The sequence below is a fragment of the Pongo abelii genome, chromosome 1 (genome assembly GCF_028885655.2).
Source record: "Pongo abelii isolate AG06213 chromosome 1, NHGRI_mPonAbe1-v2.0_pri, whole genome shotgun sequence".
Classification (NCBI taxonomy): domain Eukaryota; kingdom Metazoa; phylum Chordata; class Mammalia; order Primates; family Hominidae; genus Pongo; species Pongo abelii.
Genome location: NC_071985.2, coordinates 214,175,648 through 214,191,622, shown reverse-complemented (window position 1 = coordinate 214,191,622; position 15,975 = coordinate 214,175,648). Strand labels below are relative to the sequence as shown.

Genomic DNA, 15,975 nt, shown 5'->3' with positions numbered 1-15,975 from the left:
GGCCAAGGTGGGGGGACCACTTGACTCCAGGAGTTCAAGACCAGCCTGGGCAACATAGTGAGACCCTGTCTCAAAAAATATATATATATAAATAAAATAAATGGTCATGAGGGACACTTTTTGCTGTAACTGGTGCTTGGTCATGACAAAGACAAGGTCATACAGGCATGAGTTCAAACAAACTCCCGGCCAGGTGTGGTGGCTCATGCCTATAATCCCGGCACTTTGGGAGGCCGAGGCCGGCAGATCACCTGAGGTCAGGAGTTCGAGACCAGCCTGGCCAGCATGGTGAATCCCGTTTCTACTGAAAATACAAAAATTAGCCAGGCATGGTGGCAGGTGCTTGTAATCCCAGTTACTCAGGAGGCTGAGACAGGAAAATTGCTTGAACCCAGGAGGCAGAGGTTATAGTGCATTGAGATGGCACCACTGCACTCCAGCCTGGGCAACAAGAGCGAGACTCCATCTCAAAAGAAACAACAACAACAAACAAACAGAAACTCCCAAGCTCCATGACTGATTTTATGGCAAAGAGGAAGAGAATAAAACCCAGAGGCAGAGCCATTCCCCGGCAGCTGAGGTTCTGGCCCCAAAACAATGCCTTTTTGTTCCCTCCTAGGGTAAAAAAGAAACTAAAATCCCCAGCTATCAGCAGTAGTTTGTTTTTCTGATCATCCTTAACATCCTTACAACAAAACAGGCACCTGGTCTTCACAGGTGGGAACAATTCAACTCCACCTCAGGAAAAAGAGAAAACTGTCCATTCTGCTGAGAGAGGCACCTAAAACCTGGCTCCCTTCCTCGTGGTGTAGACCAACAGTCCTTTTTGCTCTGCTGGCTGCCATCTAGCCAACTTCGAAAAGAAGCTAAGCACATCCCCTGTCCAATGGATGGGTGTGGGCGCTGCCCAGTGGGCACAACGCTGCAAAGTCCAGAGAGCTGCAGACGGCACACGAGGGGCTGGAGAGTGTGGGTTCTCTCCCTTACACTGGTCATACCAGCCTGCACTCAAGATGCATCTGGCAAACAAGCATGAGGAGATATAAGGAAGATCACAAGAAAAAAATGAACGGGCCAGCACTTGCCATGGCACCTGGCAGAGCAAGCACTCAACAAGTGGTGGCTGCTGGTTTTCATCAGGCTCTTACTTTCTGAGCAGAGGGGAGGAGAAGGCAATCTCGACGTGTTCTGAGCTGCCCTGGAAGCGTCCGTCAGAAACACAAAATGCCGCTTACTGGGAGCGGTTCCGTACCCACAGGCACAGGCTCCACGCAAAATGGAGAAAGATCAACACTTGGCTTTGGGCGGGCCGTGTCCAGAGCTGATGCTGAAACTCGACCACCCTTGTTTGTGTGTTGAGACCAGCTGTTTTCACCATGGTTTAGGGAACACGGCCCAGAGGCCGCCCATGGACATGGGACAGGTATTCAGCGGAAATTCCTTCCAGTACACACAGGTGCAACAATCCCCTGAGTCAACATACCAATCAGCTTAGGCATGTGCGACTTTAATGCCAGTTGCACTTAGAAGGCACATCTGGACTGCGGCTGCCACGCTTTAGAGCCTCTCTTTTACGAGACTTTTATTTTTTTTACTTGAAGAGAAATAATGAAGGCCTCTCTGGAAACAATGGTGCCACCGCTGCAGGGGCCGGCTATCTGGCGCCGGGATCTGGTTTTGGGACCTGGCCAAACTGTCCACACTTGGCACCACTGCGACCATCTTCTGCCCTCTGGACTACTTGTGAAAACACTGCTGGCCCCATGGAGCTACCTCATGAGCCGTCAACAGTCAGGGCTTTCTGCGCTTCCAAGTCATCACTCTCATCCAAAGCTGCCACTGTTGACAACTCATTCTGTGTCAGGGGCTTTGCATATCTTTTTTTTTTTTTTACAGTTAAGAAAACTGTAACCCAGAGAGATAAGGAACGTGCCCAAGTCACAGGATGAGAAGTAGGAATCTGGGAGGAGATGTCAGGCTTGGCTGGCCCCAGTGCCCATATTCTGCCCCATGCCAGGCTGCCTGGCCATCCTGAGACGTGCCAGCTGTGGGGGAATGGAGTGCAGGCGGACGGAACAGGGTCAGCCAGTAGGTTAGATGCACGTATGAAGCCACACCACTGAACACAAAGCTGCCCCAAAGAGAAGAAAGTCAGGCCAAGTGCAGTGGCTTACGCCTGTAATCCCAGCACTTTGGGAGGCCAAGATGGGAGGATCACTTGAGGCCAGGAGTTTGAGACCAGCCTGGGCAACAGAGTGAGACCCCCCCGTCTCCATTTTTTGTTTTTCTTTAAAAAAAAAAAAAATGTGGAGAGAGTCAGGGTTAAAAAAGGAGCCCGCTGGGTGACCAGGAATCCGGGACATTCCCTGAGCACCCTGTACTGGGGATTTTGGAGGGTTCTCTGCCTCAGTGAGGCAGCTGGGGCTGCTGGCTGGGTCACTGTAAGAATGCCTTTTTTTTTTTTTTTTTTTTTTTTTAATTAGACATGGGGTCTCTCTCTGTCACCCAGGCAGGAGTGTGGTGGTGGGATCATAGTTCACTGCAGCCTCCACCTTCTGGGCTCAAGTGATGCTCCCACCTCAGCCCCCAGACACTGATATTACAGGTGTGAGCCATTGTGCCCCACCCCACCTATTCTTGATACTCGCACAAAGCAGTTTTCCATCACAGAAGCCTGGGAAACATCTCAGTGAGGTGAGTGCAGGGTCTCTGGCAGGATGGGGGAGCTTGACCAAGGGAGGGAGCTGGTCCCTGCTTCCAGCAGCAGAGTTTCACTCCAACATGTGCAACGGCCCAAACCAAAGAGTGACTGTGTGCCATCTGGTTAGAGGAACCCAAGAATTCTAGAGGCATCAGAGTCCCTGAGGCTGACCCAGGGATCATGTTTATAAGCAAACTTGTTTTCTGCACACTCCTGTTTTCCATTTAACTTTCTTTCAGCAGATGAAAATCAGACTGCACATGCCAAGCAACCAGACACTGGCCTGCAGCCTTAGGATGCCAGATGAAAGGGGACCCCAGGACAGGGGGCAACATGCAAGCCTGTCTAGACCCACTCTTCAGGGGCTTGATAACTGTAGCAGACACCCCCACTAGGAGCAGTGGTCACGAAAGAGCTGAAACGCACTGCGAGAACAGGAAGCAGGCTCAGCTCTATCCCTCTAAAGCTGTGAGGTTTCTCCAGACCTTTCTCTCTGCTCTGTGAAAACAACACAATAGAGGTGGGCTTGGGTTTCCCCATTAAGTGCTTCTGGCACTTTCTCACAAGCCCTAGGCAGTGGCAAGCCGGTGTCCCATAGCAGGCAGGGCGGGTTCTCAGAGGCCCTGTGCGCACATGGCTGAAGACACAAACATGTTCAAACCCAAGTGCTAATTACACTGTGGACATGCCAGAAGCCAGAGATGGCCTGGCTCCACCCTGCTGTCCCGAGTGCAAGATGAGTGGCAAGTGGTGCCTGTCACAGGATCCCTCTGGAGGCCTTTACATCTGGGGAAAGGTCCTACCTCTAGGCAAGGAAATGAGAACACAGACCTCACTGAAGGGACAGGGAGTGAAGGGGGATGTCCCCCAACCAAACAGTCCCTGCAGCTCCAGGATGTTCTTAAGCATTCTCCGTTACTCCCTTACTCCGCCCACCACCCAGTGGGGCTCTGACTCCGCAGGCCTGGCCGTTTCCAGCGGTGGAAAAAGCCCCCGGGGCACCTGGAACTGCAGAGTTCACTCAGCCAGAGCAAGGAAAGCAGACCTCCACTCTAGCTGAGCTGTCAGGTCCTTCCCGCTCCTCGCCTCTCCAATCCAGCCTCCACACTACTTCTGAGGAACTTCTTTGGATGCACATCAGAGCTGTCCTACCCTTGGAACCTTCCAGACCTTTCCCAAGGCTCCCAGAATGACACCCAGAGCCCGCGCCCCACAGGCCTGTGAGCCTCTCCCCACTGCCCTGTCCTGTTCCGGCCTCCACTCACTGCCCACGACCACTGGGAATCCCTTCAGGGCGTGGCCCAGGCAGTTCCCACTGCTCGGGGCACTGTCCTTGTCCTCTCCCATCACAGTACAGGGCTGTGCCCGGGATCCCCAGACCACCCGAGGCTCCATAATTCGCTGCAAGGACTCACGGAACATGGCACAAAGTTGCCCTCGGGGCCAAGGGTTATTGAAGGGAACAGAGCAAAGGAGGCTGAGGGAGAAGGCGCAGGGGCTGGGGTCCTGAGAAACCAGGCACCAGCTTTCAACGTCCTGCTCCATGATGTCACACAGGACGTGATACACTCCCCCAGGGATGGGCTTGACGGCATGTGTGAAGTACTGTCTACTGGGGAAGCACGCCAGGGACTCAGTGCCCAGGGCTGTACTGCTAAGCACCCTCTACCTAGCACACGGTGAAATTTCAGATGCCCACAAGGAAAGGAGAAGGAAGCCACGCTGTTTGCACACAGTTCAGGCGTCAGAAGTCACTCTTATCAGGGAGTGGTGAGAGCCCTCCTGAAACCCAAGTTCCCAGATGCCAGCTGCGGGCCAAGGTGGCAAGCAGGCCTCCGAGGGACAGCAGTCTCAGGCCAGCTCTGTTAGCTCTTTCCACTCAAGGGCAACCCCCCTGTAACCGACCCACAGTTCCTTCCTCAGAGCCTTCCCTAACATCCACACCCTTTGCTCTTCCCCACTGCAGGACCCAGCTCTCGTTCCTTTGCAGCGTTTATCAAACTGTGCAAGTACTGTGTTCATCTGTTGACTTGTTCCTGTGTTGAAACATGGGCCCCGTGAGGGAGGGACTGGGCCTGATGCATTTGCCACTGACCCTGGGCACATGACACCATCCCCGGCAGGTTCTCAGTAAGGACCTGGTGACCGATCCCAAGGATTCTCTCTCCAGTCACTGCAGACGGGCACTACCAGCATCTCTGTTCAGCCTCACTACACCCTGATGATGTGGATTGAGCAGAATCATTAATTCCATTTTTGAGACAGAGATTTTCTGGAGGCCTTGATGTGGGAGGTGGTGGAAGAGCCCCATCCCGAAACTACAGCCTTCTTGCATGATCACGAAGCCTGCTACCCCACCAGGTCCGCCACCCAAATGGCCCCATATCCATGATCATAAATGCACAGAATGTAAGATGCAGGTACAGAATGTAAGATGCACATACAGATACCTGCTGCACAATTAAAAGAGCCCTGTCACCCAGCAGCCTGGAAGGTGCTGGGTGGACGCAAGGCGTGAGTGCAGCAGGGGCCTGATGCACAGTGTGTCACTGAGTGACGCCTCAGCCCGCAGGATGGGTAAAGAAACGGCGGCTCAGAGAGGTTAACACACTCGCCCACAGTCAGTCAGCAAGAAAAGACAAATAGAGAATCCAGTCCAAAGCTCTTTAAAGCCAAGGTCCTCCTCTCCATTCCGTGGCCGGACCTCAGACGCCATGGTGAGGGTCAGAGGCTTTTGGCGGGAGGTGGTGGTGCCTTCTGCCTGGGAAACCCCCTAGCACCTCAGTTGCCCGCTCACACTTCTGCACTATTTCCCTGGAAAATCTCCCCCTGTCACCTGCAGTTCCTCCATGCTCACATCCCGAGGAAGGGGTGCCCTGAGGGGTCCGGGGCTGGGAACCTGCGTTTCAAGGACCCCGGAAATCAGGTGCAAACATTTCTCACATGTGAACATGGACATCCTGCCCTTCCTGGGCCAGTGTTCCTCAAACATCAAATGGCGGGAAGGAGCAGGAACAACTGCAGTTCTGAAATGGCCCAGAGAGGGGACAGGTGCTGGGGAGCCCCGGCCGGGGTGTGGGGCCCATCCACCAAGCTCCTGGCTGCTCCACTCCTGGAGAGACCCTTGGGCCCTGTGACTGCCATGGGGACGCCAGCCTTGTTTCACTCTATAAACTTCTTCCAGAAAAGGAGGGCTGATTGGAAAAGCTAATTAAAGCTTTTGAAGATTATCTCAGAACTGAAGCAAGGAAGAACACAAAATACCCTCCCACCCTGCTCCTCCACCCCCCAGACTCTGGCCTTCATTAGGCTTTGATTTCAATCAATTGCACACCCACTAAAATTAACTTATAAGGCCAATAAATTGCAACCGCATGTTTGAAGGTATTATCTGCTCCAAGCCAAGAGCCGAGGACTTCAGAGCATGGGGTGAGACGTCTGGCGCAGATGGGAGTAATCATCTTTGGAAGAAGGCAGTGCCAGCCCTTTGGTCAGAACATCTGGTCCCAGGCAGAACCCGGGGCCGACACAGGCCAGGGCCAGACTTGATGTGAAAGCTCAAGCAGGAAAGGTTTCCTGTCTTCTCCAGGAACCTGAAAAATCAAAGTGTTAATCTTGGGGTTCATGGCAGCCCACTGGTCGCTCACACCAGCAAGATGTTCCTCTGACAGCTGCCGGTGCCTAACCTACAGCAAAGTCTCCACTTCTAAGTCTCTCCCAAGAAAGATCACTTAGGTCAAAAGATGAGGTTTTGTGACTGATGAGCTAGACCAGGCTTGGACCTAAGAAAGCAGAGTCGGCTCTGCCGAGAAAGAGTGTCAAATGATCCTCTGAGCCAGCTGCCCAGGAGTCGGCCCGCTTCGCCGTCTTTCCCTCTGCCTCGGTGCTCAGTTCTTGTGACATCCCCTGGATGAGCCAGGCCCATCAATTACAGGTGGAAAACCATCTCGGGACTTGGTAGAGAGAATAGCCTAGATGTTGGGGACCAGGTGGGTGGGCTGGCTGGGAGGGGAAGTGATGAAAATGAAGGTGACTTGCGAGCAGATAATACCCTCACCTGGCCCCAGCACACCAGCAAAATGTGCTTGTCATCTCCTAAGCATTTACGCAAACTGGCTCTTTTCATCTAAAAACAAGGCTGTTTGGGTAGTGCTATCAACAGCGGCTTGACAGTTACTCTCCTAGGGAAAGTACTACTATGATCTCTTTCTGCCCCTGAGGATGGCAGAGAAGGGAATCATCAGTTATGGAACGGACCTGGACGTGAGAGTGCCGCAGGGACCCAGGAGAGGCAGGGCAAGCCAGGAGCTAGTGGACTTGAGAGGGAGCCGTGAGGACACACGGCTCAGCCCCCTGCACCCGTACTCGCCTTTTGCCCACCTTAAGGAGTCACGCTCCCAACTGCTGGCCCTTTCAATCCACAGGGGAGAGGGGCTGCCACATCTCCAAGGAGTTACAAGCCAGAAAGTCCTGCTGGTCAACCCGTCCCCTGGCCCAGCTCCTTCATTCTGACATTGATTCCATGTGCTTATGATTAAATCCAACTCTCTACAAAGTCAGAGCCTTTACAGAGCCAGGGATCAAAGCCCAGAGCCTGAAGCCAGAATCTACGTCTTTCCCTCAGGATCCAGTGAAGAAGATTTTTCTCTCCGGTGACAGAGGAAGCCTCTGGGGAGACGGTAAGTTCTGCTATCTGAGGAGGCTGGTGTGGCCCATGGGCTGCCTGGATCATGCTCTAGGTCTCTGGACCCTCAAGCCTATCTCTTTACCAATGTCTCCTTTCACATATTTTTTATTTTTTAGTTTTCTTTTTTTTTTCCAGAGACAAGGACTCACTCTGTCACCCAGGCTGGGTGTATGATGGCATGACTATAGCTCACTGTAGCCTTGAACTCCTGGGCTCAAGCAATCCTTCTACCTCAGCTGAGGAGCTAGGCCTATGTGTGTGTGTGCCTCTATGCCTGACTAATGTTTATATTTTATTTTTTGGAGGTACAGGGTCTTGCTATGTCACCCAGGCTGGTTCCAAACTCCCGGCCTCAAGCAATCCTCCTGCCTCGGCCTCCCAAAGCACCATTAATCTTTTTAAGCAGGGCCTCAAGGAGTAAGGACAAAGCTAATGGGCTAATGGGTGGGGGGCAGGGACCTTGTTCCAGACTGTGGCACACACACGGCCAGTGCCTGTGGGTGCTACGTCAGCCGACAACAAACATGCCCACAGACAGCAAGTCCAGTCTTCTGGCATGAGCCAGCAGGGTACGGCGGGAGCAGGAGCAGGGGCAAGACAGGGTATCCGAGGCCTCTTTATTCCTTTTTTTGGGTCAAATCTCTGTGCGAGCAAAGTCCAGTGTGACCTTCTCGGCCATAAAACAAGCGGCTCCCTGGAGGCTGGCTGCAGCACGGTGTCCCCATGGGAGGATTCTGAGATCCAGCGTGGCAGGAGCCTGGCAGCTCTCAGTCATTCGATGGGGTTGGTGGTCATGAGGCTGGAGTCAAGCCAAACATAGTCCTAACTGCAATTCATCAGGATCCAAGAATTCAGAAGCAGCTGGAATTGTTGTGAATTAAAGACCCTGTCAACACGGTCTGCTCTTCCAACCCCCAACCACCAGGGGCGCAGACCAAGCTCTAGCTTGAAGTGTGTGGCCTGAAAGTGGCAGCTGCACCTGTGCAGCCCTCCTGGGCACAAGGGCGAGCCCAGCCTGCTCTTAAGGGGTGGCTTCTCCAGCCACTCCCCTTTTCTCCTGGCAGGGTGGGTCTGGCTGAGGCTCCGGCCATCTCTCACAGGCCAGGGACACCAGCCACTCTCCTGGCCCCTCAGGCAGCAGCTCAGGGTGACCAAGCCAGCAGACAGGAGCATTGGGTGGTCTCCTCTCAGAATGACCCTTGCCTGAACCCATCTGCCAACCTGAACAGAAGACAGGTGGGAGAGCTGCGGCCTTGCTCAGGGGACAACAAACAAGTCTTTGTGTGAGAAAGTGTTTGTATGGGGAAGGGCTGGATAAACGATGCAGAGGAAGGGATGGCCTACTGCCTCTCCACCCCATGGAACAGCCTGGTCCCTAGAAACCCGAGTGTGACCCTGGCCAATGTCCCTCAGGAGACGAGGCCACCCAGCTGACTCCCCTCTGCACCAACGCCATGGGGAAAAGAGCTTGCATTCCAGGGCCTGCTGTGGTCACTTATGTGGCCACCAACAGCCTCGCGGGGCACTCTGGGAATGGGAACTTCTGGAGATGAGCAATGTACCACAATGTACCAAGATGTTTTTAAAAAAGAAAAAAAAGAGACTTGTTCTCATAATTTTTAGACTATAAATGGGTTGGTTCGTCACATGTGGTTCAGCTGGGAAAACGTTCCTCGCATGTGGTCCCAGGAGAGAGAGCTCCTCAGCACACTCCGATGGCACGGGGTGGGTCAAAATTCATGCCTCTGGTATCCCGGATGGCAGCTCCAACTGCTGTCCCTTTGGTGGTCTGCGGTCCCCGTCACCCAGGAAGAGCCTGGCCCCACTGCCCTGCACATGCAAGGGAAGGAAGGGCCTCCTGCCTCTCCTGCGGGGCCACTCTCCTCCTTCCTCCCGAGGTGCTGGGAACAGAACGGCACCAGCCTGGATCCCACTACACACTGTTGCAGACCCTCGGGGTCTGGGTTATCCAGTTCGACCCCCAACTAGGGGGCAGGATGCTGTCTTGTCACCCCTCTTTCAACTCCCCCAAGTCAGTTTACCTTCAGAGAGGAGTGTGTAGGCAAGTCAAAGGCACACAGAAATCAAAAGCCACCTTACAAATACACATTTCCCAGGGAAGGGAAAGGCTTCACCAGAGGCAGCGTGAAAAGTAAGGCCTTAGCTATGACTCCCGGCTCCTGTGGTTTTCTAGCTGCGTTAACCAGCTTGAGTACTTATCTGAGCCTCAGCTTCATCAGCTGCCAAATGGAATAACTCCCACTTGTCCTATAGTCACTGTAGGATCCAGTGATTATTCTGAAGAGTTTTAATGATAATAGGGAAATTCTCATGATAACAGGCCAAAAAAGCCCCTGCAGAACCACACACCATGTATCATTACATATGTGAACGATGACATAGGAAGGGAGAACAAGGGAAGCAGAAGTCCAAGATGAAACTGGACTCTTCCCCAAGGCTGGCCCTAAATGGCGAAGTAAGGCAACACATCTGAATCACTTTATTATGGGAGTAACAACATAAATACTTAAGTCTCATAAAGAATCAGAATCCCCCCACCTCCATATCTCAACATGCAGCCCAGTAATAAGCCAGAGTACAGCCTCCTCATAGAATAGAAGGGGTGAGGCCAGGCAACTTCCTCAGGCTTAGGGGATGGCATGCATGGCACGTTAGCTCCCCAAGCTGGGGGAAAATCTAGCAAACACTTTCAAGGGGGAACTTTCCACTTCCACCTTCAAACTTAGCTGAAAGGGCAGGCTGTATTCCTGGAGTATCCTGAGATGGCTCCCGAGAAGCTTACATATAAAAGGGGCCAATTTTGCCCAAATCTCTTTCAAATTGACTTCCAATTTAAAAGAGGCTGAGGGTGTGCACTTGCTGGTTGACAGCTGTGTGTGCACATTAAGGGACACCAGTCTCAGGGCCTTAGACAGGTGAGTTTGCCCCTGCCTCGGAGACCCTGGCACAACCAGCTCCCCCCTGCCTGGCTGGCTTCCTCAATGTCAGACCTCAGTCAAGTGTCTCCTCAAGAGGCCTCATGGGCCGCTCTACATAACAAATCAGCTGCTCCCTGTTATCACCAGCAGCAATGACTTGTCCGCTTGTCCACTGTTTGTTTTTCCACAATGGAGTGTGGTGAGGGCAGGGGCCTCATCTACCACGTACGAGGTGCATCCCTGGTATTCAGTAAGCACCTGGCTTATGGGAGGCACTCAAATGTCTGCTGAGTAAATAAATCGATGTTGGACTCTGGAGCTGGATAAGGATGGTTTGATATCCCAGTTCCACCACTTACTAGCTCTGTGAACCTGGGTAAGTTATATCACCTTTCTGATCTGTCAGCTCGTTTGTAAGAGGGGGATAACCCTCTCTCATGGGTTCTTGTGAAGACCGAATGAGACAGAGAACAGCTGGAGGCCCACTTGCATGGCCACTGGTAACTGTTATCATCACTATCGTTATTTTATTACCAGTATTATCACTTTAATATTAAACTGATTCTACTTGGGCATTCTTGTTTAATAGCTGGATTGGCTTCTTACCATATGGGCAGGTAAAAAACAATTACATGTAAACTACCATAGAGCAATGAGTCAGCTTTTCAGTATCACTGGGGAAGGAGCTATTCTACAATAGGACAAAGTTCTAGATGTAAGAACCTTTAAAGACTGAAGCCTATTTTAACTGTGAAAATCACAATTTGTGGGAATTTCAGACAAATATGGGTTCAAATCCTAGCTTTTCACCTCCATGTCCTGTGGTCTTGTGTGAGTCATTTAACCTCTTGGAACCTTGGTCTCATTTGTAAAAGGAGGAACAAAACCATCTTCCCCAGAGGTTCTTGTTAAGGAGTAAAGATAATGTATATAAAATATTTGTACATAATAGATACTGAAGATAAGGTTGTATTACACATTGATGCATTTCAAGGACACTGAAATGTTTAAGGCCATTTATTCCTGTCTTCCTTAGATCTGTGCTTGTGTATTTCATTCTACTAAGTGCTATGGGTTTTCTGTTTGTGTGTCAGATATTGGAAGTATCACTTTTCCTCCCAAATCAACTTCTAAAAGAAACTTTTTAATTTTTGGAGGCAGGATCTCACTCTGTCACCCAGGCTGAAATGCAGTGGTGCCCTTATAGCTACTACTGCAGCCTCAAACTCCTGGGCTCACGTGGTCCTCCCACTTCAGCCTACCAAGTAGCTGGGATTACAGTTGCCTGCCACTATACCCAGTGAATTTATTTTATTTTATTTTTTTTTTTTTTAAGAGATGGGGTTTCGCCATGTTGCCCAGGCTGGTCTCAAACTCCTGGGCTCAAGCCATCTGCCTGCCTTGGCCTCCCAAAGTGCTGGGATTACAGGTGTGAGCCACTGTGCCTGCCAGAAATTCTTTATGTGTTACAGCAAGCTGCTATGAACTACACAGCCACTCCAAACACTTGCAAAGTGAAAATACACTAAGTAGGGCAGCACCAGCTTTTTGACACTGTTTGGATGATTCCTTTTCTTATGTCCATTTTCTTGCCTACATCCTAGGCCAGGGGTGGGCGAACTACAGACTGCGGGCCAAGCGCCACCCACCTCAAAGCTCAAGAGGTGAATTTTACATTTTAAAGGTTCAACAGAAAACAAACCAAGAAGCAGCAACAGAGACCTTATGCGGCCTGCAAAGCCTAAAACGTTTAGGATCTGGTTCTTGACAGAAAAAAATCTGCCAACTTGAATTAGTATTGCCTATTTTATAGTTTTGCTGTATTTTCAGTATAGAGCTTAATTATAAATGAGATTCTGTTGAGTATGGCTAACTTTCTCTGGAGCCCTTCCTTGTAAGCCTGAACAATTAAGTGACATGTTGATGCTGCGGTGCTGGGAGGCAGGATTAGACGGAGCAGGAAGAAATCTCAACAGATCTAGCAAAACGCTTTTTAAGGCAGGTGCCGAGGCCACGAACAACTCAGGATTCAGGAAGATGTTTGCTGCTCTGCTCCTGCTCTGTAAGGACTGCACTCATCTTGGCCTGGGAGCAGCTGGAGGCAGAGGCCCCTGAGCTCCAGGTCAGAACTGAGCGTGTGGTATGGCAAAAAAATCCATAGGGGCCTTTGGAGATAAACAGGCCTGACTTTAATTCCTGGCTCTACCCCTTGCTGTGGACAAATACTTTAATCTGTGTCTTAATTTCTTAATCTGAGAAACGAGGACTAAACTAGCTATGTTTGTGAGGATTTGAGATGCTATGTAGAAATACCTGGCACTGTTTCTTACACACAGTAGGCGCTGTACCAGTGGCATCTGCTGTTATTATGAATCACAATGCAGGGGAACAGCACATAGTGAAGTCTGGTAGCATTCTATGACCGAGTCATCTCATAACCAACCCAACCACCAAACGAGTGCCCTGCATCCTGCTATGGGCGGCTCCCAACTTTAGTTAGGTGAGCCAGGTAACAGATTCCAGGGAGAATGCTTGGCCGGGTAACAGATTCCAGATAGAACACTGCCACTTAGGATTTAACTCTCAAAAATCACAAAAGCTAAAGTGCAACAGGAGAAAGTGACTCACAGGTCTCGATACTGGTCAAAGGCATTGTTGGCTTCCACCTCCAGCTTTCTCAGCCGAGCGGACGGCATGGCCCCATCCTCCAAGGGAGGGTCATACTTGTTACTCCATGGTGACCTGGAGGGAAGGAAGGAAAAGTGTATACCACGAATCGTTCCATGAAGACATGGCCAGCGAGCACGCAGCCTGAGCCCTGGCTATCTGAAATCTCGGAGACAAAGCCGCTAACTCCAGCAAAGATTTTTCTGGGTCCTGGCAACAAACAGGGCTTTCTGGAGGTTTGGAGAGCAAGGGCTCTGATGCGGGCAGACTGGGGCACACGCCCATGCTCCACCTCTCACTGGCTGTGAACGCTCAGCAAGTGTCCCAACTCCTTGAGCCTCACTTTTCTCCTGTGTAAAATGCGGCTGCTACTTGCTCTGCACACAGGGCTGTCATGAGAAATGAGACAAGCAGATCAAGCGCCTAGCCCAGAGCTTGCCAGATTGTCAGTGTTCAACAAATGCTAGTTCTTTCTTAGCCGCTTTCTCAGTTTTGTGTTCACCACCTATTTTTTTTCTTTTCTTTTTTTTTTTTTAGACAGAGTCTCGCTCCGTCGTCCAGGCTGGAGTGCAGTGGTGCGATCTTGGCTCACCACAACCTCCGCCTCCTGGGTTCAAGCAATTCTCGTGCCTCAGCCTTCTGAGTAGTTGGAATTACAGGTGCAAGCCAACAGGCCCAGCTAATTTTTGTATTTTTAGTAGAGACAGAGTTTGGCTGTGTCGGCCAGGCTGGTCTCAAACTCCTGGCCTCAAGTGATCTACCTGCCTCAGCCTCCTAAAGTGCTGGGATTATAGGAGTGAGCCACCGCGCCTGGCCATGTGTTCACCACCTTATAGTTCAACAGATGCCCCTCTCTCCTCCCTGATTTGCTGGAGGCTCTAGATAAACTTTAAGACCTTCTTACATAGTAAGCGTTAAGAAGAGAGCTGTCAGTTGCAGAGGTGGGCAAGAGACACAGCTCCACAGGGAAATGCTGATTACATTAGAAAACCTGAGCAATCAGGTTCTCCACGTGAACACAGGATAGCTTTTCCAACATCCAAGGGCTATGCACACATATGAAGACTGCTAAGTAATGAGAACCAGTCTTTTTGCAGCCCAAAAGACTTGCTTTATTTCTTGAAATGTATTTTGCCACATCAGGAAAGCATTTAATCACACAGAGAACTGGAGAGGGGGTTATAAGGGAAAGATCTACTCATTAATTCCTGCAGGTGGGGTTCAGAGGGCCGAGTGTTCAGAGAAAGTAGCAGCATTAAAAAGGTGAGAGAGGAATGAAAAGACAGAGAAGACAACATGGAATTCAGAAAAAGTCCTTCACACTCTTGGTCTAAACGCCTCAGTGTTTCCACTGTCAGAGACCTACAATGCCTTTTCCGCATCCCCTTCTGACCACATCATTGTGATGTGGAATGCATGTTAAGGGAAAAAAAAAGTATGCTCATCATCTTTCAAACCCCAGTTTTAACGAATTCTGCACACAGACATCTTTCTTCTTGGTAAGTGATGCTCCACCAGGCACCTGTATCAGTAGATCATGGAGGATGGAACCAGAATAAGCTGGGCGGCCTCTTGCACCAGCCACCCGCAGGCAGCTTTCTCAGAGGCTGGTTCACAAATGGTATGTAGGGGAAGAGTTGCTGTGCTTGGTGTCCCCAAAGAGTTTCCAGGCAGGCGTTACACTCCTGATCACCTCCAAGCAAAAGGAGCCTTTGGAAATCCTTGTTTCAAGCTGACCACTTTCTGCTGCTCACCACAGTTTTGGTAGAGACTTTGCAAGAATGGGGTGAGACACCCCCTGGTGCCCCATGACCAGCAGCCAGCTTTCATGGTCACACTGGACCATTAGCACACCATGGGAAGGAAACTGTCAACAAGCTGGGACCCCAGATGGCTGGGAAGACAGGCGTGCCGCCCACAATCGATGCCTCAGTTCTCCTGAGAAGCCAAGCACGGGCTAACCTGTCAGTTCTTGTAGCCTGTCGCTCCTCCCTCTGAAACGGGGCTGCCCAACAGAACTTCCTGAGACGATGGAGATGTTCTAAATCTGTGCTGTCCAAAACAAGTCACTAACCATGTGTAGCTACTTGCATACTTACAATGTGACCAGTACGACCAAGAGACTAAATTCTTAATTTTATTTAATGGGAATCAATTTGGATGTAGATAGCTCACTCTAGAACCTCAGCTAGGAGGGGGCAAGAGCCTTTTCTGTCATCTTCTCTTCGGGTTGCTCAGCACCTAGAACAGTGCCTGGCACTCAACCACACGCTCATTAAAAAAAAAATGTTTTTAAGAATGAATTTGGCCAGGCGTGGTGGCTCACACCTGCAATCCCAGCACTTTGGGAGGCCGAGGCGGGAGGATCACAAGGTCAGGAGTTTGAGACCAGCCTGGCCAACATGGTGAAACCCCATCTCTACTAAACATACAAAAAAATTAGCTGGGTGTGGTGGCGTGCACCTGTAATCCCAGCTACTCAGGAGGCTGAGGCAGGAGAATCACTTGAACCCAGAAGGCAGAGGCTGCAGTGAGCTGAGATCGCGCCATTGCACTCCAGCCTGGGCAACAGAGCAAGACTCCATCTCGGGGAAAGAAAAAAAAAAATGAATGAATTATTCTTGTCCAATCACAGTTGTAAATAAATAAAAATTGAAAAGAATGAATTCTTGCACCCCCCACCCCACAACAGAACCAACCACTCCCTCCTCCCTCTCACACAGATGTTGATCCTCATGCCTGTCATATTCTTGCCCTTCTTCCCTCACCCTCGACTGCAAGAGGTCTTTGAGAGCAGAGAGCCTGTGCTGCCTGCCCTTGTCCCCAGTACCTGGCCCTGAGTCAGTGCCAAGCGGATGCTGCTGGTGGACCGAAGCCTCACAGCCCAGGAGAGGAAGAAAGGGGAATTCTGCTGGTGTTCCACTTCTCCAAACCAAGAGATGGAGCAGCTTTCTGGCTTTTTTATGCAGTCACAGGCATGG

General features: G+C 50.9%; 1 protein-coding gene across 1 annotated transcript in view; it reads right to left on the bottom strand.

Moving 5' to 3' along the window:
- CAPZB (capping actin protein of muscle Z-line subunit beta) overlaps positions 1 to 15,975 on the bottom strand; it is a 146,696-nt gene that overhangs the window by 27,198 nt on the left and 103,523 nt on the right. Inside the window, 1 exon segment of the mRNA NM_001134166.1 lies at positions 12,956 to 13,069. Coding sequence (NP_001127638.1) covers positions 12,956 to 13,069 — 114 coding nt within the window.